This window comes from Marmota flaviventris, chromosome 1, assembly GCF_047511675.1.
Source record: "Marmota flaviventris isolate mMarFla1 chromosome 1, mMarFla1.hap1, whole genome shotgun sequence".
Classification (NCBI taxonomy): domain Eukaryota; kingdom Metazoa; phylum Chordata; class Mammalia; order Rodentia; family Sciuridae; genus Marmota; species Marmota flaviventris.
Genome location: NC_092498.1, coordinates 112,922,235 through 112,943,851, shown reverse-complemented (window position 1 = coordinate 112,943,851; position 21,617 = coordinate 112,922,235). Strand labels below are relative to the sequence as shown.

Below are 21,617 nucleotides of genomic sequence, written 5' to 3'. Positions count from 1 at the left end.
CTTTGTTCCCTAGAAAAAATATAGATTCAGTAGTATGTTTTATTTAAATCCATCTGTGTAGTATTTATGTGTTTGTGTGTATGCTTATACATGTTTTAAAAAACAATTTTAAAGGAAAGTAAAACATAAGTATTTTCCTTGGAGTTATAGAATAGGGACATTTAAATTTTTTGCTTACCAGCTTTTTATTCTGATAATTTATTTTTACTGCCAACTGATTACTTTTATAACAATAACAAATAGCTTAATTGAGCTATGCCATGTAAAATTCACACTTTTAAACTGTGCAGTTTAATGACTTTTAGTATACTATATTCAGAGTTGTTCAACTGTCACTACAATCAATTTTAGTACATTTTCATCACCTGGAAGAGACATTCTGTACCATTAGCAGTCATTCCTTGTTCCCTCCTCAGTGCCCTTACCCCTGGGTAACCAGCAATCTGTTTTATCTATCTAGTCTGGATACTTTAATATAAATGGAATCATAAAATATGTGGCCTTTTGTGTCTAGTTTATTTCATTTAGCATAACATATTCAGGGTTCATCAGTGTTGTAGCATGTATCAGAACTTTATTCCTTTTTAGTGCTAAACAATTTTTCTAACCTTTTCATTGCTATAATTGCCTAATTAGAAAACACTTTGGGTTTTAATAGCATCTTAAAGTAGATTGTGAGTATGATTTCTGCTTTGGGAAAAAAGATCTGTCAGAGTATGATTTATTGAGGTTGCTGTTCTTTTACTAAGAGCCTGAGGAAGGATAGTGGGCTTATTGAGCCATCTGCCTAAATAAGAGCAATTTTTGACTCATGAAATCTCAGATTTTGTCTAGGCAAGTGTTTTCAGTTCCAAAGGTAGGATCTGTTTGGGGTGTGTCAGGGAGAGTGGGGGGAAGAAGGCTCAGCAACTTTAATAAGGCCCTAAGCAGCTTAGTAAGACCCTGCATAAAATGTTTAAAAAGCGCGCTGTTAGGGGGCAGCTGGGGATGTGGCTCAGTGGTTAAGCACGCCTGGGTTCAATCGCTTTGTTTAAAAAAAAAAAGAAGCCCAAGCACAGTTGCTGCAGTAGACCCTCGGGAGTCAGTGAAACAACACATTTTCCCCTCTAGTTCAGCATATATTATTCTAGGGTATTTAGGTACCATATCAGAAAGGGGGAGTTAGTTATTGACTAGAAAATTAATGTAGTATTTGTAGATCATTTTTACCTTATTTCCTAGAAATACAATATTCAAATATTGAAATTATGAGTATTCATTTATTTTCTCTAAATGAATATTTCTCTATTCATTTTGTAAGTAACTTTACAGAGATCTCTGTGATGGTATGGTACTTGAGAAAGATACTTACTGGTTTTGTTGTTATTGTTGGTGTGTACATTTTTTGCCCTCTTTAATATTGAGACAACTTGAAGCCAGTTCAGGACTTACCTAGAGTAGGTTGTTCATTAATGTGCTTAAACTTCTGTACCTTACTCTCTATGTGAGTGCAGAGCATTTGAATGGGCCTCCCTAAATATGTACCCTTAGGATGATACAGTTGTTTTCTCTTGTTCCCGGCACAGGCACCAGAGCAATGGAGCTGTCATTGCCCGCTGTGGACAGCCAGAGGTCAGCTGGTGGGGTTGGCGAAATGCAGATGATGAGCACCTCGTGCAGTCAGTAGCCAAAGCTTGTGCTTCTGATTCCCGATCGAGTGGTGGCAGCAAGCTGTCAACTAGGAATAGTTCCCGAGACTTTCCCAATGGGGGAGACCTTTCCGATGTGGAGTTTGGTAAGGTGCTACCTGTACCCACAGCAGCAGTTTTATAGTATATGAGAAACTTTTCTTGAAGTGGCCTTTTTTTTTTCCTTTTTCTTTCTTTATTTTTTTTTTTAGTTGTAGATGGACACAATACCTGTATTTTATTTATTTTTATGTGGTTCTGAGGCTCAAACACAGTGCCTCATATGTACAAGGCAAGTGCTCTGCCACTGTGCTGCAATGCCAGCCCGAAGTGGCCTTTTCTTTAGTACTTTCTGGAAGAGAATTTGATGGGATTATTTGAGGAGTCTTGAGTCTTGGCCAAGAACCAGAAGACTCTCTGTTTCAAGCCTGGCTGTCATGACAAGAATGGAGTATGAGTGTGATGGGGACTTGTAGTGTGTCTATACTCCTTGTAGGGAGGTACCAAGTTTTGGACTATAGGTGTAGAAATGAGATATAGGAGGTTGGGCTATGTGGATCTCCATGTTTACCTCAAGAGTTGGTTTTGGAAAATGAATTGTCAACTTTTAATAAGAAGGGAAAATAGAAAATAAACTAAGAAGAGTAGTTCATCTATCTAGGTCTGGTTAGGAGGTTTCATTTGAGTTTTTTGGTACTACAACATGTGTCTCTGGTTCTAGTTTTCACAGTTCTCAGAGACACAGGTTTATTTAGTTTTTACCCGTCCCCCCCTTCCTGATGTCCGTAGATTCTTCTCTATCAAATGCTTCAGGAGCAGAGAGTTTAGCCATCCAACCGCAGAAGCTTTTGATCTTGGATGCTCGCTCCTATGCAGCAGCTGTGGCAAACCGAGCCAAAGGAGGAGGCTGCGAATGCCCAGGTAAGGTGGATGGTGCATGGTCCTCAAATACTATCTCCTTATGAGTCCAGCCCATGCCCAACCTGGACTTAGTTCTCAATTTGAAATAAGTGACAAGCCATATTTCTCCCCTTCTTTCTTGAGAGAGCCAGAGCTTCTCTTTATATTCTTAAAATTGTGTGTTCTTTTCCAAGCAGATATGGAGGAGGAGGTGCAGTGAAGCCAAATAATCTTCCTTTCCTGCCAACCTTTAGGTGATAAAGAAAGCAAATCTTCCATAAGACCTGTTTACATTTGGATGCTGCTTTAGTGGCTCTATTTCTCAGTCTTCTAAAAGCTTTTTGTTGCCTTTGACAGTGGGTATGCTCCTTACTGGCCTCCTGGCAAACTCCATGTGGGGATTTTTTCCTTAGAAAACCTGGGGTGAAAATTGTCCCGACTTGTAACACCTTTGCTGTTTGAATGGTGGCTTTCTCTGAGGAGGGACTCCTTGGTACCAGTTGTGGCTGATGGTGCAGGAAGAGGTACCAAGCTGCTTATTTAGGTGTGACCTGAGCTGGAAATTGGAAGCAGTTGTACCAAGGTAAAATTTAAATGCATGAAGGCATTGTTCTGCCAGATTCTTTTCAGAGAAATTCCAGAGCCACAAATAGATGAGGCCCAGGAAGTAAAGATGAGATGGAAGTTTATAGGTCTTTCTTTTAAAACATAATAGCTTTTATTTTGTTAGTACCTTCTTTAAAGCTCTAACCTTCCTTTTTCACCTCTTTTACAAAGACAGCTAAAATGCAAGTGCTGTTTGCCTCTTTGAATAAAGCACTGGATTAATAGTCAAGCGTCACAACATTGCAGTTTCATTAGTCAGCAGCTGCAATGGATTTGTTTTATAGCCAGTTTGCATCTTTTAAATTTGGTCATGCAGGCTTTAAATTCAACATATTTGTGTTCTCTTTATTGTTATTCTTTCCAGATTATTACCCGAACTGTGAAGTTGTGTTTATGGGGATGGCAAACATTCATTCTATCCGGAGGAGTTTTCAGTCTTTGAGGTTGCTGTGCACACAGACACCAGATCCGGGAAAGTAAGACTTTAGTTTTACATTGCTCTTTTTTTGTTGTTAATTAAATTTGGAGGTATCTTCTCCTGATTCATGGTACACTTAAGTTACATTTTTAGCGTTTTTACATATTCTTTCTGCATCAGGAGCAAGGCAGCATAGAGCAGAGATGGAAGAAAAACCCAGCCCTTTGAAACATTTTTAAATGTGCAGCACAGGAAAAAAATCTCAGTCCTTTTTAGAACAGAAGCATTGCCTTGTTTGTGCTGGGACTCCCACCCTTTCTCTTTCTCATTGTTTTTGTCCTAAAGCATTTTTATTCTTTGTTTTCTGAAATCCTATAGTGACAGTTATTTGCTATGAGCTGGGTTGTTTTACCACAAAAAGTCAGTTTACTCTTCATGTTCTAAAATGGGTTAAACTTGTCATTCGGTCAGTTTCTTTTATTCTTGCTTCTGATTTCTAAACTACTCTTTTATTTACTGAGAACATTATCATGATTTTTATTGCTCATTAAAAATGAATGGTTGGCATTTGTAATAAGGAAGGTGAAGTAATACCCTCTGCAAGGGTACTCTTTGAATACAACATAAATTAGGAGCAGGGCTCTGTAAAACAAATATGGACAATAAATATTTAAAAACCCCTGTTCTACTATTTCAGGAAGCTAGAGTTGGTGCCAGAGAAGATAGAATTCATTTTTTCTAGAGTTTGTGCTAAAGCCCATAGTCATTTCCCTGGGTCCTGTTCAGTAGATCTCATGATCACATTGAGTTTTGCTGCATTCTTTATTGGATTTATTAAATCAGGTACTGCCTAAACCACTTGTATTGACTTTTAGTAGCAAAGGATTAAATTTATTACAGTTCCATTCAGCCCTTAGGTTAAAGCAAGTGTCCTTTGTGGGTAGACTGTTCAAAGAAACGAGCTTCCTACTTTCCTTTGGGATTTGCTATTTGCAATTCCTACACAATTCCAGGACCCATCTGGCAGCACCCTTTCCTCTAAGATGAGGCATAGAAGGTGCCTGGCTGAGAACCCAGGAGACCTGCCGCAAACTGAGTTTGTGACCTTGGCAAAGTGACTTTACTTCTGTAGGTCTTAGTTTTTTGTCTATAAAACAAAAAAAAAGATTGCCAATTATGTGTTCTCTCATATCGTCCATATTAAAATTACGAAAATAGCTTTTTTTTTTTTTGGTACTGGAAATTGAACCCCAGGGCACTTAACCACTGAGCCATATCCCTAGACCTTTTTATTTTTTGAGACAGTCTCACTAATTTGCTGAGGCTGGCTTTGAACTTGCCATCCTCCTGCCTCAGTCTTCCAAGCCACTGGGCTAGAAAAGCTAGTTTTTGAACTCAGATTATTAGCTCTTACTTCCTCCAAATTAATATCTAGGGAATTTTATTAAAGAAGCAGCAAATCATAATGCACTACTGAAGCCTCTTGTGGGGGAAAAAAGCCGCTTTGGTAGTGATGGGATGGCTCTAAGTTCATCCCCAATGGTGGTTTGGGGTTGTGGAGGATTAGGGGATGCTTCTGCTCCAGTTTGAGAGTAGCACAGGGGAGTGTGCTGTATTCCAGAACCTCCTCTGCTGCTGGCATACTTCAGAGTGCAGCTTTTCTCTTAGACTAGGGTAGCACCAACTGGTATTTTATAACGGTTCAGTCATGTTCAAAAGAGACCTACACTGATTCTTTTGTTTACCATTTCTCCAGAGGTAAAAAGATAATTTCATTTTTGGTCTCTTAAGCCTATAGTTTGGTTTCCTTCACGGCCATGTGAAGAGTGAGAATAAACAATTGGTACATCAGGAAAAAATGTTTCCTAGTATCTACTAGGAGATAGAAAGTCTTGATATTGTGTTTTTACTGATGGCAGACTTACAGCTCATTAAACAGTAGGTCTCCTCTCTGAATACTAGGCACTCAGTACATCTGTGATGGAAACAGTGTCAGCTCTCCAAAGAGTCACAGTCCAGGTGGTAGACGGTACTAATCTATATGAAATCAGTACATATGCATTTAATTCTGTAGTCTGCTTGTCTGGCTGGGAAGATCCCCCGCTCCTTAGACTCTTCCAAAAATTCATTCATTCCCTGAGATTTAGTAGACCTTTATGGCTTTGTCCTGTAGTCCTAGTGTTGGCAGTTACTCCTAAAACAGATGTACCACCATTTCATCTGTATTTATTCCTTCCTGTCTGGCTCATTGTTTGAAGACCTGGACTTGCCTTAACCACAAATTTTGCATTTTAGAAAAATCTGAACTCATTTTTGGGAATTAGGGGCAGGGAGAAGCACAAGAAACATATGTAAACACAGATTAAAACAAATCAAAACAAAAAACAAAAACTCAAATGTGTCAGTTGGTGATTACTCCCAAGAGGCAGTTCTTGCTATCTGATATTCTTGAGTGCTTCTTTAAAAAAGATTCTTCTAGATCCCTGCTCAATCTGGTCTGGGTAAAGCGTAGCAATTCCATGTGGCCATTGGTAGACTAGTTTTATAAGTCTAAATCATCCTATTAGGCTCATCCAGATTTAAAATATATATATATTTTAGATGGGCACAATACCTTTTTTTTTTATGTGATGCTGAGGATCAAACTGAGTACCTCATATGTATAAGGCAAATGCTTCACTACTGAGTTACAACCCCAGCCCCATTCAGATTTTTTTGAAAATTTGTTTTTAGTTATAGATGGGCACAATACCTTTATTTAGCTTATTTATTTATATGTGGTGCTGAGGATTGAACCCAGTGCCTCACACATGTTAAGCAAACACTCTACCACTGAGCTATAACTCCAACCCCCCATGTGTGGTGTCCAGTGTTCAGCTTATATCTCATTATAGACTATTTTTAAGTTTACTTTTTTTTTTTTTTTTGAGAACTTATTGGGAAGAATTGTTGATTCTTAAATGTCTTCTGTTTTACATCTTAGAAATATCTCTCAGAAGGTTCCACTTTTCTTATACTGTGTGTATCTACTATGGACTGAAAAACATTAATTTTTTAATTTTCTCTGGGAAATTACTCATCAGCATGTTAGAACCAAAGGTGTTAGAACCAAAGGTGGTCTTATTAAATACAGTCCCTATTTCTGAGGATGCCCTCTATTACAGAGTAAGGCCTGAGTCTTGTTTTTGGACATGTTTTATAAACAGAGTTTCTGTTTGTTTTGGCAGTGTCACATTTGAAGAGAAAAATCTTGGGGTATTGCTTTTTATTTGACAGGCGTTGGATATGATCAATACATCATTAAAAATTGCCTCATCCCTTCCTATTTTTATAGTTGGCTTTCAGCTCTTGAAAGCACAAAGTGGCTTCATCACCTATCTGTGCTTTTGAAGTCGGCCCTTCTGGTGGTGCATGCTGTGGATCGTGACCAGCGACCTGTACTAGTGCACTGTTCAGATGGCTGGGACCGCACCCCTCAGATTGTGGCACTGGCTAAGCTCTTGCTGGACCCTTATTACCGAACCATAGAGGTAAGTGTGTCCAAAGTGTGGGAGTTGGTACTGTATAACAAGTGTGGGAGGTCTCCGAGAGTCTTATGATCATTTTTTTTTTTTTTTTGGGGGGGGGGGTAGCAATTAGGTCTAAAGAAAGCCAAATTTTTTTTAATTATTCCTCCTGCACCTTGAGCTACATTGTTAGAGGTGCCTGCTGCAGTTCTTATGCCTATTAAAGTGCGACAGATTGTAGGTTACAAGGTATTGAGAAATATAGATCTTTTCTTTTATAGCCTGTCTACATGGGAAAGTTCTGGCTAACCCAGGAAAATGAGGCTTCTTTAAAAAGGATTTTGGTTTGCTTATGATAATAGGTCTAGATATTACCAAAAGAGTGTTCTGTCAAGAAGGAGTCTGACCCTAAAATAACCTCCTTTTGGGTTAAAGAAGTAAGAAAAACCACAAAGTACGCTTAAACATATATAACATTTGTAAAAATCTAGGGTGGGGAAGGATTTTACAAAAATGACTTTGTAAATATAGCACCAAATGTGCAAAATTCAAAATAAAAGGAAAATTAAGGGGGAATATATGGCTTTTATAAAACATTAAATATTAATTTTCTCTGGGAAATTGTCCCTCAAGTGCCAGACACAGTGGTGCACACCTATAATACCAGCAGCTTGAGAGGCTGAGGCAGGAGGATCATGAGTTCAAAGCCAGCCTTAGCAATTTAGCAAGATCTGTCTCTAAATAAAAATACAAAAAAGGGCTGGGGATATGGTTTAGTGGATTAAGTGCCCCTGGGGCTCAATCCCTGGTACTCGTTTTATACACACACACACACACACATCCCTCAAGATGTTAGTCTGGAGGCTAAAAGTATGAACAAATTCAAGAAAGGGGCTTAGTTAACTAAGATGCATTGTTAGGGCCCTTTCAGTGAGTGTGGAATGGAGTTCAGATAATTGAGAAAGTTCCTTAGACTTGTGTACCAATAGAAGGAGCTGGCTATGGACCTAGGCTAGAGGAACCTACTGGGAAGCTGTTAAAGGGGGTTGCTGATGGTGATACCAGGTTCAGGACTGCTACAGTGTGGATAGCCCAGCACAAATTGTCTTTCCTGGGTGCCTCCCTGCAGGGTTTCCAGGTCCTTGTGGAGATGGAGTGGCTAGATTTTGGCCATAAGTTTGCTGATCGGTGCGGTCATGGGGAGAACTCGGATGATCTGAACGAGCGTTGCCCAGTGTTTCTGCAATGGCTTGACTGCGTTCATCAGCTTCAGAGGCAATTTCCTTGCTCTTTTGAGTTCAATGAAGCATTCCTTGTGAGTTTGGGCTTCTGATTCTACATTTTGGGAACCATCAAAATTGGAGGTGTTACTTATGCAAATATTAGTGGTCCAATTTTCACATGAAAGTATGTAGCCTTTTTATAATTTAAGTAGAGGGGTCATTATTTTCTCCTATTTTTATTTGAAAACAGTAATAAATAGGCATTTGTTTACTTAGTGAATCCAGATGTACCATTTTTTTCTTGTAAACCTTGAGTTGTTTTAAACTTAGCTTTTAAAAGAGATGATAGAAACCCTAAATAGTAGTTAGAAATAGAAGCAATTAGTGTGTCCCATATTCCCTCCAGTCCATCTACCAAAGCCCCTACTGTCTCCAAAGTTCTCTGCTCCCTTCTCCTTTGATAAAAGATGCACTATCCTTGTCCTTTTTAGCCCGTCTGTTCTGCTATACACAGTTCCCATCTCCTCCCATCTGTCCTGCTGGCTAGCTCCAGCATTTCTCCTCTTTCCTTCTGCAATGGCATATTTCCCTTTCCCAGATCACAGCTGTCAACATACAGACAAAGTATAATGTATATATATATTGTCTTATCAAAACCCTTTCTTGGTCTTGCATTCTGTTCTAGCTATTATCCTGTATCTGTGGTCTCTTTTACTGCAGAGCTCCTACATTAGCTATCTCAAATTTCTTCTGTTCTTTTCCCACTCCAGGAAGGCATGCACCATAACACTTTGCCAAAGCTACTCTTGTTAAGGTTACCAATGATCTTTCATGTTGCTGACCCAGTGATCAGTGCTTAGTCTTTATCTCTTTGATCCATCAATTGTAATGGCACAGTTCAGTTTCTTTTTTGAAATACTTTCTTCAAGTTGACCTCTTACTCTTACCACTCTTATTCTCCTCTTCCTCTCTGACTGGTCCTTTCTGTCTGCTTTGCTGATTCCTCTTGGTCTCCCTAGTTCTGAATCTTGGAATGCCCCAGGTTTCATCCTCCAGGCTACTTTTCCATGTAACTACTTGAAGGATCTCACCCAGTCTAGTGGCTTTAATTGCTCTCCATGTGATAAGAATCCATTCAGCTTAGACTTCTACACTTAACTTCAGCCACAATCATGAACACTCGGTATCTCTATTTGGATGTCTTAATGGCATTTCAAACTTAATTCATTTAAAACTTGATTCTTGATTTCTACATCTCCCCACAAACTTAATCTTGTAAGAGTCTTCCATTTCACCATATGGCAACTTCATCCTTCCAGTCATTTAGGGCAAAAACATTTATGCCATCTTCAACTCTTCCTTCTTATTTCACATTCAGTCTATTAGAGTCTGCAGTTCTGCTTTCAAAACGTGTCTAAAACCTATTATTTATTGTCACCTCTACTATGTCACACTGGTCCAGGCCACTGTTATCTCCTACTCTTTTCATATAGAGTCAAGCTAGTCCTTCTAAAACATTAGACAGACCATGTCATCCCCTGCTCAGAAACCTCCAGTAACTATATTTCATACAGTAAAAGCCAAAGTCCTTAAAATGGCTTAAAAGGCCATCCTAGAGGTTACCTCTCTAGGCTTGTTTCCTCCTATCCCTCCCTCCCTTCCACTGGCCTCTTAACTATTTCTCAGACTGTAAGTGTACTCCCCTCAGCTATTGTGCTTGTGGTTGCCTCTGCCTAGAGCATTTTCCATCAGATACCCACATGACTTCCTCTCTTCCTTCTATCAGGTCTCAACCAGTGAGGCCTTCCCACAGCCTAGCCCCTGCCTGGTGTCCCTCTCACCCTGTCCTATTATTCTTCATAGCATTTGTCACCTCTGCCCTAGCTAGAGTAAGCTAAATCAGGGCAGGAAAACTGGTTGATAATTGCTGCATATCCATCACCTCTGGTACCTGTAGTCATGCCTGGGGCAAGTGAAATGTTCAGTAATGATTTGTGGAATAAACAAATAGTTTTACAAATGTGCTTTCAGCTTCAACACAGTTTTACACTGACCTGCTCTTGCGCCCAGCTTCTGTGCTCTGTTGCTCTTGAGGATGGCTGTTAACTCAGAAGCTCAGAGACTGTTGAACAGGGAATCTAAGAGGAATTGGGGGTGTACCAGTTTATCTTTAACTTAGGAATGCTGGTGGATAGAGTCAGGCCCTGGAGTTGGTGGCATGAAGAGGAGGCTATTGTGTGACCAACCGGGCTTCCCTATCCTGACAGCTTAAAACTGAAGTGCTTTCAGACATGTCGGGAAGTGCTTTCAGACATGTCGGGGTAGATGGCTCTGCTGGGCTCCCATGTGTGCCCTACTGCATGATTTTGCCTTATTGGACTCCCATAGGTGAAACTGGTGCAGCATACCTATTCCTGCCTCTTTGGAACATTCCTGTGCAACAATGCCAAGGAGAGAGGGGAAAAGCATACTCAGGAACGAACATGTTCTGTATGGTCGCTTCTTCGGGCTGGCAACAAGGCTTTCAAAAACCTACTGTATTCCTCTCAGTCAGAAGCCGTATGTATCCTTCAGTCTTTCCTCTGTCATCAGCAGAATGAGTTTGGGGTAGGGGACATATGGGAGCCTGTTTGAATAGTGCTTGTTTTTGTGAAAGCATCTCTATCTATGGATGAGCTGTTTCCATTTTCCCTCACTATTCTCAGAAAGAACTGTTTTCTGATGATGCTCTGACCTGCTTCTGACCACTTTGCTTAGGGTGTTTTAATATACATTTCTACTTTGCCACCCTAGACACCAATCTTTTCTGGCACTTCCTCCAGAGCTTAATTTATTCGTAGCATGTTTTGTTTAACTGGTGGAAGAGCACTTAAGTTGTTTTCTGGGTGCTTCTCATATCTCAGAAGGAGCTGTTCCTAGGCCCCTGGCACCTCCTCATGTACCAGGTGATGATATCCTCTGCAGCTTCTGTCTCAGCACAGAACTGGGTCTGATACTGTTTATGTGTTTCTCTGCTCATATGAGAGCTAGCAGACCCTTTAAGACTTTGTTCCTCAAAGGAATACCTTCTGTTCAGCAGAGAAAAGGGGCACATACATTTGCGTGTCAATAGATGGTAAAATTCCTTTGTTCAGAATGCATCTTAAACCCATAAGAAATCAAAGCAGGTTAATCAGAAGTTATATTGCTTAACTGGGCTATCCATATGCTTCTCATTACATTTAAATAATCAAATCAAAGATTTAAGCCAACTGCTTCTCTCCCTCCTTCACCCTGCCTCCTGGAGGAGTAACAGTGCAAGAAGAAAATACCCTCCTTTTCACATGATTAATTTAAATGATCCTATAAAGCAGGTTTGGCAGTTTCTGCTGAAGCCAGGCTTTTATACAGGAAACAAATAATCACTGTAACAGAATGACTCACTTTTTTATGCAGCAAATCAAGCTGATGAAAGTTAGTCATTCAATAAGGATGACCTGAGAAATACTTAATGAAAAAATGGACCTTTAAAAGATCCTTTCAGACTTTCATGCCCATAAGAGGTGCTTAGGTGAAAAATGTTGCCAAACAGAATCTCTAGTCCTATATTGGCCTTTTTAGGAGATTAATTCTTGATTTTTCCAGATATTTCTAAAATGCTTATTGGGACATATTTAAATCTGTCCTCTCCCCCTCTTCAGGTACTGTACCCTGTGTGCCATGTGCGTAACCTGATGCTGTGGAGTGCAGTATATCTGCCCTGCCCATCTCCTTCTACCCCTGTGGATGACAGCTGTGCACCATATCCAGTCCCAGGCACCAGCCCTGATGATCCTCCCCTGAGCCGGTGAGCCTAGGGGTGATGCCACAGGCCTCAGGTCCTGTGTGGGTATATTCCTGTATGGGAACATGCCAGGGATGGTTAAAGATCATGATATTGTCTGGCTCCACAACATGTTCTTAGGTCTCCAAGTTTTCTCTGGGAAGATTATAAAGAGCCTAGTTTCCAGAAGTGAGTTGGGCCCTGTTCTACGACATGCACCAAGCAGTTTCTCAGTGATAGAGTACATCCTCTGTGCCCTTTGTGAACCCTGGTTTGTATTTCATCCACTATTCTCTGCTCCTGCCTCCCTGTTTTGATTTGTCTTCTGAGCTTGGAAGCAAATGCTGTGAGATGATAGAAATGTTGGCTTTGCTACTTATGAATTAGCTTTATTAAATTCAGAGTGATTGGGTAATAAATTAAAATACTGTAATATCAAAGAATCAGCAGTCTGACCTTGCCACCAGTTGAGGAAACACAACAGCATCAGGGAGAATGCCTTTTGAAAATAACATTTGCTGTTAACTTATTTGTATGGATGGGGCATAGGGTAGAGGCAGTGCAGATAGGAGGACTTATGAGGGAGCTTTGCACTCCAGAACATTATTTGAGATGTCATAGCTCCAGCTTGTTAAAACCTGTTGTCTCCTGATGTCCTCTGAATAGCCTCCAAGATTCTCACTTTTCCCAAACTTCTTTCTTTTAGCCTACCAAAGACTAGATCATTTGACAATCTGACCATAGCCTGCGACAGCACAGTACCTCTGGCCAGCCGGCGAAGCAGCGACCCCAGCTTGAATGAGAAGTGGCAGGAGCACCGGCGCTCTCTGGAACTGAGCAACCTTGCTGGTCCTGGAGAGGAGCCTTCTGCTGACAGCCTAGGAAAGCCCAGCCGGGTGCCCGGGGGTGCTGAGCTGTCCGTGGCAGTTGGGGTGGCTGAGGGGCAGATGGAGAACATTTTGCAAGAGGCCACCAAAGAAGAGAGTGGGGCTGAAGAGCCTGCACACAGGGGTAGTGTGGAGATGCCACAGATCAAAGAGGAGAACAGGATCGCAACTGAGGGCTCAGCCATTATACTTTACCAAGAAGCAGAGTTGGGTGATGCTATTCTGAGGAGCCATCCAGACTCCAGCCTGTCTCTATTCTCACAGGGTATTCCTGAAGAGCAGGGTGGGCCCAGTGTTCTCTCCAGTTCACTCCAGGAACCCTACAGGGGAGAGGATTCTCAGGAGGTTCCTTTGGAGCAGCCTCTAATAGAGGATATTACAGAGAACCAGGAGGATGCAGCTCCTTCCATCCTAGTAGATGTAAAAGTTGGTTATGGTACCTCACTGTCTAGTTCTCCGCCACCTTCCCAAGTCCCTTTTGAGACCAGAGGACCAAACATGGACAGTTCCATGGATATGTTGATGGAAGATAATGTGAAGTCAGAAAGTGGACCCCAAGTCCACCGTAAGCCTTGCCTGGTTATCACTGGTAGGTTCAGTGGCAAAGACGTGCTTCCCCCAGCACTGGAGCCCAGGCCTGCTGAGAGGAGCCTCATTGAGAAGCCACAAGTGGGGTCTGTGGTACACAGGACTTCTCCTGGCAGCACTCTTAGCCCAACACGGGCCCCTTGTGCCTTGCCTTTAGCCGAATGTAAAGAGGGGTTTGTGTGTAACGATGCCCCAGAGACTGAAAACAAGGCCTCAGAGCAGCCTCCAGCACTTGGCACCCTCCAGAAGTACTCCACACCCAATGGGCACTGTGCCAATGGGGAGGCTGGGAGGAGCAAGGACTCGCTGAGCCGCCAGCTGTCTGCCACAAGCTGCAGCTCTGTCCATTTACACTCGAGAAACTTGCACCACAAGTGGCTGCATAGCCACTCGGGAAGGCCATCCGCAGTCAGCAGCCCTGAGCAGCCTTCCCGCAGCCACCTGGACGACGATGGCATGCCTGTGTACACAGACACAATCCAACAGCGCCTGCGTCAGATCGAGTCAGGCCACCAGCAGGAAGTGGAGACCTTGAAGAAACAAGTCCAGGAGCTGAAGAGTCGCCTGGAGAGCCAATACCTGACTGGATCACTGCGCTTCAATGGGGACTTTGGAGATGAAGTGGTGAGTGGGTCATGGTTCCTCTGTAGCCATCTGAGAGAAGATGGCAGAGCGAGGATGGGCACACTTTTTTACCCAGTGCATGGTGACTGGTGAGGATTTCTAAATGAATTGAAAAGGTTTAAAGTAGCCCTGTTCACGGAGGCTGAAGATCAGCCTCAGCCATGTAAATGGAAGACTGTCTCTTTTCTGCTTTGCTTACTTTCATGTCTTGTTTGGGCAGTTAGAGAAAGGAAAGAGCATGCACTACATGGACCTTCAGATCTCTTCAGAGAGAGGATTCTCTGTTTTCAGAATGACATTTGAAGAGTAATGCCAAGTATTTTGTGAAATTGTAGTGCTTGTCCTACATTAAAAACTAGTAAATTGATAGCCTTCCCAGATGTGGGCTGTAACTTTGAAGGTTAGATTTTTTTTTTTTAAACAAATGTTTGTATCCACTTTTTGGTAGATGCTGGCAGTAAAAATGGAGAGAAGGGATTGGTTTCTAACTGATGAAGCTTGCCAATCAGAAATGAGAGTAACAGAGCAGGGGTTTCAGAGAGGGGCTCTCTTCTTTGGTGGGTCTTGTCAAGTGCAATTGTGAACTGGGCTCTGAAGCAGTCATTGTACATTAAAGGCGGGCACATCCAATGACTTTCAATCCAAAGTAACTTTTTGGCCTTTACTTCATGCTAATGATGGTTTCTCATTGTTGCAAAGAATCCTTCAGAGAAAGGAAGCCATGCCCAAAGCACTATTTTAACAAAGTGGCGTGGTTGGATCAGCAGGTCCACCAGGGCAGCTTACACTGGGAGTCCAGTTCCCACTCCATCCTGGTCACTTCTCTCCCACATACTTCCTGGAACCCTAAGGTCCATGTTTTGACTCCAGTGTCAGTGCACACAACCTGGGTATCTCCTTTCAACTGAGCCCAGCATCATCTCTGCACCTGTTTAACCCAAGGCCCAATGGTTGATGCATTTCAGATTCGGTAGCCCTAGTACTTAGGCCTGCACCTAGTCCTCAGTGCTCCCTTCTTCACCAAGCCCTTTCTTCTTCTTTTTGGAGGAGACCGGGTTCATTCTGTTCAGCTGTGTTTGTTTGCCAACAGACTTCAATCCCTGACTCGGAAAGCAATCTGGATCAGAACTGTTTGTCTCGCTGCAGCACAGAGATTTTCTCTGAAGCCAGCTGGGAGCAGGTGGATAAACAGGACACAGAGGTACAGGCTCAGCCCCTGCTCTCAGTGCCATCCATGCAACTATTTGGTGGTTTTTCTTCAGCCCCATCCCTGCCCCATGCCCCTTACCAAGGAAGAACCTCGTAGCACAGTTAGTCCTGAGCTTCTGGTATTTCAGCTCCTGTGAACCCACATCAGGCCCATCATTTCTGAGCCAGAGAGACTCAGCAGGTTGGCCCTCTGTCTACGTTGCCTCTGTGAACTGGACCCTTGCCAGCCCTCACAGCAACCTAGGGTGATGCTGCCACTTTATCTCAGGGGAGATTGGAGTCCCCTCCAGGGAAACGATTTGGACGCCTTTCTTGTACTTTTGGCATCAGACCTGCTGGGTTGGTGCTTCCAGAGCCAATATGGTCCTTGTGACTCTTGCTGCCCCCAGCATGGCTCTGTTGGCTCCAGCTGCCTGGCCCATCCTGTCACTCTAACCTGGCCCCATCTGTTTTGCAGATGACCCGTTGGCTCCCTGACCACCTGGCTGCCCACTGCTATGCGTGTGACAGTGCCTTCTGGCTCGCCAGCAGGAAACACCATTGCAGGTGCCCGTGGGGGGTGTGGGCTGGGTGTGGAAACTAAGCTTTGGCCCACAGAGTCTGCAATATGGTGGATGGCAGGCATCTGGCCGGCAGTATGCTGTCTGGGCAGACTTCTGTACCTATGAATTTGGTGCTGAAGAACTACATTTGATATCTTTCTTCCAGTTGAGAGTGATCACTATTATATTTTGAAATGTTCAAATGATAGCCTCTCCCCACCCCATGCCCCAGATTGGTGAGGCAATAGCTACCACTCAAATCAGTTTCTTATTCCCATCATAAAATTCAACATTACTACTATGAGCAAAAATAGTTTTCTGTCTGTGGGCAGGGTACTTCATTTTCCTACTCCTTCCCTGCTCCTTGTCCCTGAACTTCTTGTCCCTGTGCCACTGATGAACAGCTGTAGCTGAGGGGAGTAGTAGAGAGCCGAGGATGGTCTTCAATTCATATGGCTCCCAACTTATTTTCTCTTTCTTGGTTTGGGTAGTGAATTACTAGGGATGCTTTGGCCTCACTGGGGTAGTGACTGGCAGATGTTCAGTGTTCTTGGGATAGAATGTTTATCAGAATTGGACCATTGCTCACCACATGAGTGAACCTGGTTTGAAAGTGGGACAGAATCTTTATCTGTTAATGATGCTTCTAGGACCACATGTCTTCCCACCTTGCACCCCAAGCCCAAATATCTTTGGTTGGCTTCTCCTCTGAGCTCTTTCTCCCCTCCTTGCAGGGACACTGACCGTGTTGATCAAACGTGGTGAGCATTTGCAACAAACTGTCTGTGATGTCTGCACATCTATAATAACTTCTCCACACTAATGCTGTCATCTCCCCTTTCTGCACTCAGTGGGGTGAAGCCTGAGGTTGGGGAGCACAGGCAGGCAGGTGGGCTTGGGGGGGTGGTCCTCAGCAGCTGATGATGGAGACCATTGAGGTTGAGTCCAGCTGCAGCCATGTGCTTTTCTCCTGACCATACAGGTCAGCTGGGCCATCTCGTCTGTAACAAGAAACAGTGCTTCTGCAGGGTCTAATTTTATGGAGGAGCCAGTTGGGTTTTCAGAACTATTTCTTTTGGGTCAGTCATTCATTGAAATGATGCTGTAGCTTCCAAGTATCAGTGTGCCTTTTTGTTTTGTTTTTAAAGAGACAGAACTGAACAAGTGATCTTCACAGAGAATGTTTTAGCATGGAAGACTTTAAGGGCAGACTCCACTTAGGTCTTTTGGAGTCCCCTGAAAGAAGTCAGAGAAGCTTAATTGATCAAATTTGTATCAGATTTTTGAGCTGAACTCCAGCAGGAATATTAAAAAAGAAAAAAAAGCATAGGCATTCAGAAAATTTTCTGTGTAACCACAGGTTCTCCATGTGTTCATTTTAGTTTTCTGTGGCCCTATGGTCCACCTTTTTCTCTGTAATGTTCTTTTGTCCCCAAGTAGTCTTAAATATTCTCTCCTGTGCCTGAGTGGCCTTAATCCAATAATAGGTTTGCATACTGAGGGGTTTGACTGAAAAGGGCAGAAAGAGATGCTGGCTGAGAAGGAGGCTTTCCCTTGAGCTGCTTTCCCCTAGCCGTTGGTGGGCTGTGTCATGACCCTTGGAGTTTGCTGTGCTAAGCTCATTGTGATTAGTTTGTACTTTAAAGTCCAACAAAAGTAGAGTTATAAGGTAGGCAGAAACTGATCCTCTGTCAGTTCTCTTTCCTGTTAGCTATGATGGGCATTGATCTGGACCACACAGATGCATCAGAGCTGGGCTTTCAGTGGAAGAGGGTGGAGACCTGGGGCCTGTGTTGTAGTCAAGCCTTCTGGCAGATCTCTTTGAGTTTCCCTGGAGATAGATACATGGGGCAGGGCAGTGAGCCATACTGACTGACAGCTGTCTAATAAGGGTATGTGTGTGCACGTATGCTCATCTGTGCTCTTGTCTTTATACCTCTCCTCTCTTTCACTTTCTGAGCATGCATTATGGGCTGCTTGACTCCTGGCTTTGCATGCTGCCTACAGAGCCATCCTAAATGGGAGCAGTCTGCCCTATAAGTTGTTGCCTCCAAACCTCTTGGGTAGTGGCCCTTGGATAAGTCTCCTTATCCCCAGCTGGGCTGGATGCTTGTTTCTTTCCTCTGAGGACCCAAAGACAACTCCATTTGACTCTGATCACTCAGTGATCACAAGCTACACAGAGGCCATTGCCTAGGTAGGTGTGGCCACTGGGTAAGTTTCTGGGTCAGGACTTACCATTTAGCTAGTAACTGCTTCTGCTGTGGAACCATTTGTTCTCACAGAGGTCTGTCAGGCAGCATCTTCCTGTACACCTGATAACCTTGAGCCATTGTGGTAAGACAGCCAAGTATCCTTGGCCTTAAAGTGAAAATGACATATGATTCTACTAGGTAGGGATATCATTCCTGCCTATCTTGTTCCTGGGCCAGAAAAATGAAAGTGTTTGATTTTAAAGGAGTCTCCAGCACATCCTAAAAATTACACAACAAAATTCTGTTGAAGTTGGTTTCTTTACTGCATACTTGCTAATGGAAGCTAACATTGTTTTGTTTCTTCTTATCTCAAGGAACTGTGGGAACGTATTCTGCTCCAGTTGTTGTAACCAGAAGGTCCCGGTTCCTAGCCAGCAGCTCTTTGAACCCAGTCGAGTGTGCAAGTCTTGCTATAGCAGTCTACATCCCACAAGCTCCAGCATTGACCTTGAACTGGATAAGCCCATTGCTGCCACTTCAAACTGAAGCTCAGTGACCTGGGGTGGGCAGAGGCCAAGCTGCTGTCCCTCTGACAGGGCCCCACACAGCCTGAGCAGACCTAGAGGCCCATGCGCTTTGGAATGGGGGCATGGAATCACCTGTACAGAGTGACAGAAATTGGGATGTACCACTGGATTGTAGATTGATTTTTTTTTTTTTTTTTTTTTTTTAAATTTTTTTTCCCTTCTCCCGCTTTCCTTCCCCCTTCCCTTTTCCATCCTCCCTCTGCCTTCAAAAAGGAAAAAAATCCCTTGGTTGTTTTAATTTTTTTTTTTTTTTTTTTTTTAATGGAAGACCAGAGGTTGCCAAGTCTCCTGTAATTGCCGAGCTGCTTACTGTCAGGCACACTGGGAGATGGCTTGGTGCTTCCTTATGGAAGGAGGCTGGTCAGAGCCAAGAGTGGAGGCCTGAGACAGTGAGCAGGAAAGAAGGTTAGCACCAACATTTGTGATCATTCCTCATACCACCACCACCACATCAAAGTTGGTTGGGAAACGTTTGTTGCCAGGGAAGCTGGAAGCATCTTTCCCAAGAGAACCTCCCCAGGTGCCTTCTCTCTCTTTGAGAGGGGCTGGGCCATCCCACTTTACAAACAGAAAATGAGGTTTATATTTGGAGGGAGGGGCACACACAGCAAATGGATCCCTCAGGCCCCATTTTGGGGAAGGTAGAAGGAGCTAGGGATGGGTGATCAGCATGTTGTTCCCCATGGGATTCTGTTTTTAACTTGACCCAAATTGTCTAGGGCTCCCTCCGTTTTTCAGGGGGCTGCCTCCTGGGCAGGCCAGATAGTGCTTCCTTGTGAGTGAGAGTACAGAATGGCCAGAATGTGGTGTCCTGCTTCCATGGCCAAGGCCCGCCCTGAGCCCCAGGCACACCTTGGAGCCACTTCCAGGGCCTGGTCCCCCAAACAGTCTTTCTTCCTCAGCCAGGACAGGGAAATCCAGACTCAGGGTTCCAAAAATTCCCCATTCCCAAACCATACAAATCATGGATCTTCCCCTTAAGGGGTAGAATCAGCCTTTATAGTTATGAAGGTCCCCACACAATCAGCCTTCCTCCTCCTTCCTTTCTTGGAGCAGCAGGAAAGGCCCAGCAGTCCCCCTCCCGTGCTTCAGGCTGCCTGAATGGGTACATGTCTGGCTGCTGGCCAGCAGTAAAGGGCCACTTGGTTACTCTGCAGTGTTCCTTAGAGACGTGACATCACCTGGAAGAGATTCGGGGTACCTTTCCTCAGTGAGCTTTGATGTGGTCCAAAAAGAGCCTTAAATCAAGAGTATTTGTGATGGAGGTGGGTGTGGGGAAGGACAGGGAGGAATTTAGGTTTGTGCTTTGTGATGTTGGCATCCATGTTTTGTGCCTGCCCTCCCTCTTGGGGAAGGGCCATGCTTGGTTTTGCTGAACGCTGCTAACTGGTGGTAGGGTACATCATGTAAGAGGAAAAGGTGAGGTTAGGGAATGCTTAAGTTCCAGCCCTTTCCCTTTGGAAGCAGGTCCCTGGCCAAGGGCAAGCTGTGTCTTAGGAAGGTGGCTCCTACGTGTGCCTGAGTATGGTTACACGTGGCCCAGAAACATTTCCTGGCGCGGTCAGTCCAGGCAAAGCCCAGAGTCTGAGCTTAGAGAAACAGGGTGTAATTCTTCTCCACACTCCACATGCTCTGATGGTGAAGGTAGGGAGAAGTAAGTGTAATTGAAGATTGTGCAGTTCTTAGTGACAGGTGCCAAGAGGTTATGATACGGGTTTCTTGGGTCTGATGTACAGTGTGAATAAATGCTTGCAGCTCTTAGCTCTTTTTTGATCAATGAAGCACTTTTTAAATATTTTTCTTTGTATGTAAAGGAGGAACCATAACTCTCCGTAGCTGTACATATAACCCTTTTCTCCTAAAGAGGAGTCAGTCAGTGCTCCTATATTTTTCATTTTTTGTCAAAGCAAGAAGTAAATACTTTAGAATTGTTAAATATATAAATAAAGTGAATAAAGTTGAGTGTTTCACATGGTGGCATTTGCTATAACATGTTTTAATTCTTTGCCCTGTGGTTTATCCCCTCTTGGTCACTTGGTTTCTTGGTCTCTTGGTGCTGATGGGAAACTTGACATTTGGCAAAGGAAAATGACAGATTTCTTTTCAACTCTAGACCTTGGCAAGGAGATTGATCATGATGCCCAAGCACTGAAAAACACTTCCTTAATGATTTTGCCCCTAAGCTCTCCCAAGTTAAAAAGGGGCAAAGCCATTGGGCATTTGAACAACTGACTGTTCTTCTGCATCGGAAGAATTGCACATCAGTAATAATTAAAACTACCTCTGACCTCTAGGCTCCTTGTGTTTTTTTTTTTTTTTTTTTTGGCTGCTCCTCTGATTTCAGGGCAGCCAATTCACTGGCCCCTGAACCCCCACTCCACCCCACCCAGGAGTATTAGAGCCTGCATGCAGCAGGGAGCAGGCAGAGACATGGTGGGGGGAGTGGGTAGAAGACGTCTTAGCCAGTCTTTCTTGGATGAGATAATACAAATGGGCAGCAAGAGAACTTGGAGGCAGAAATAGAATTGAATATGACTGGATTATGTGCTTAGATAGAGCATCATCCTCCCTTCCTCCACAGAGAGGAAGCTCTATTCTTTAGAGTTTTGACTTCTGTTTCTAGCTGAGCAAGGCCATGATATCTAGTCATTTCTGGACTATTACTTTTTCTAAAAAGAAGTGGATTTTCTTTCCCTACATGGCTGTTTAGCATCCTGTCCATCTGTGGGTCTGTAGGTGAGATGTATTACCTCTTTGGAAGGTTGGTGTTAAGTGGCACCTGGCTCTCAGGTCCCCAGCCTAAGGTCTGTGGTGAGTCAGGTGGGTTCTGAAGAGTGACCTGTTCAGAGAACCCCAGTGGGCC

The 21,617-nt window shown here is 43.4% G+C and overlaps 1 protein-coding gene across 7 annotated transcripts in view; it reads left to right on the top strand.

Moving 5' to 3' along the window:
* The window catches only part of Mtmr3 (myotubularin related protein 3), a 127,294-nt gene extending 106,560 nt beyond the window's left edge, over positions 1 to 20,734 (top strand). For 4 of the 7 annotated variants that reach the window (XM_071614842.1, XM_071614845.1, XM_071614844.1 and 1 more), the window contains 12 exons: positions 1,566 to 1,774; positions 2,457 to 2,588; positions 3,538 to 3,649; positions 6,926 to 7,121; positions 8,227 to 8,412; positions 10,709 to 10,879; positions 12,001 to 12,146; positions 12,829 to 14,221; positions 15,312 to 15,422; positions 15,888 to 15,976; positions 16,707 to 16,733; positions 18,542 to 20,734. In XM_071614842.1, the coding sequence (XP_071470943.1) occupies positions 1,566 to 1,774; positions 2,457 to 2,588; positions 3,538 to 3,649; positions 6,926 to 7,121; positions 8,227 to 8,412; positions 10,709 to 10,879; positions 12,001 to 12,146; positions 12,829 to 14,221; positions 15,312 to 15,422; positions 15,888 to 15,976; positions 16,707 to 16,733; positions 18,542 to 18,713 (2,944 nt within the window). In that variant the 3' untranslated portion in view covers positions 18,714 to 20,734. The remainder of the gene's footprint in view (positions 1 to 1,565; positions 1,775 to 2,456; positions 2,589 to 3,537; positions 3,650 to 6,925; positions 7,122 to 8,226; positions 8,413 to 10,708; positions 10,880 to 12,000; positions 12,147 to 12,828; positions 14,222 to 15,311; positions 15,423 to 15,887; positions 15,977 to 16,706; positions 16,734 to 18,541) is intronic. The other 3 variants (XM_071614848.1, XM_071614847.1, XM_071614849.1) reach the window with 3 other exon arrangements.
* Positions 20,735 to 21,617: the final 883 nt, after the last annotated feature.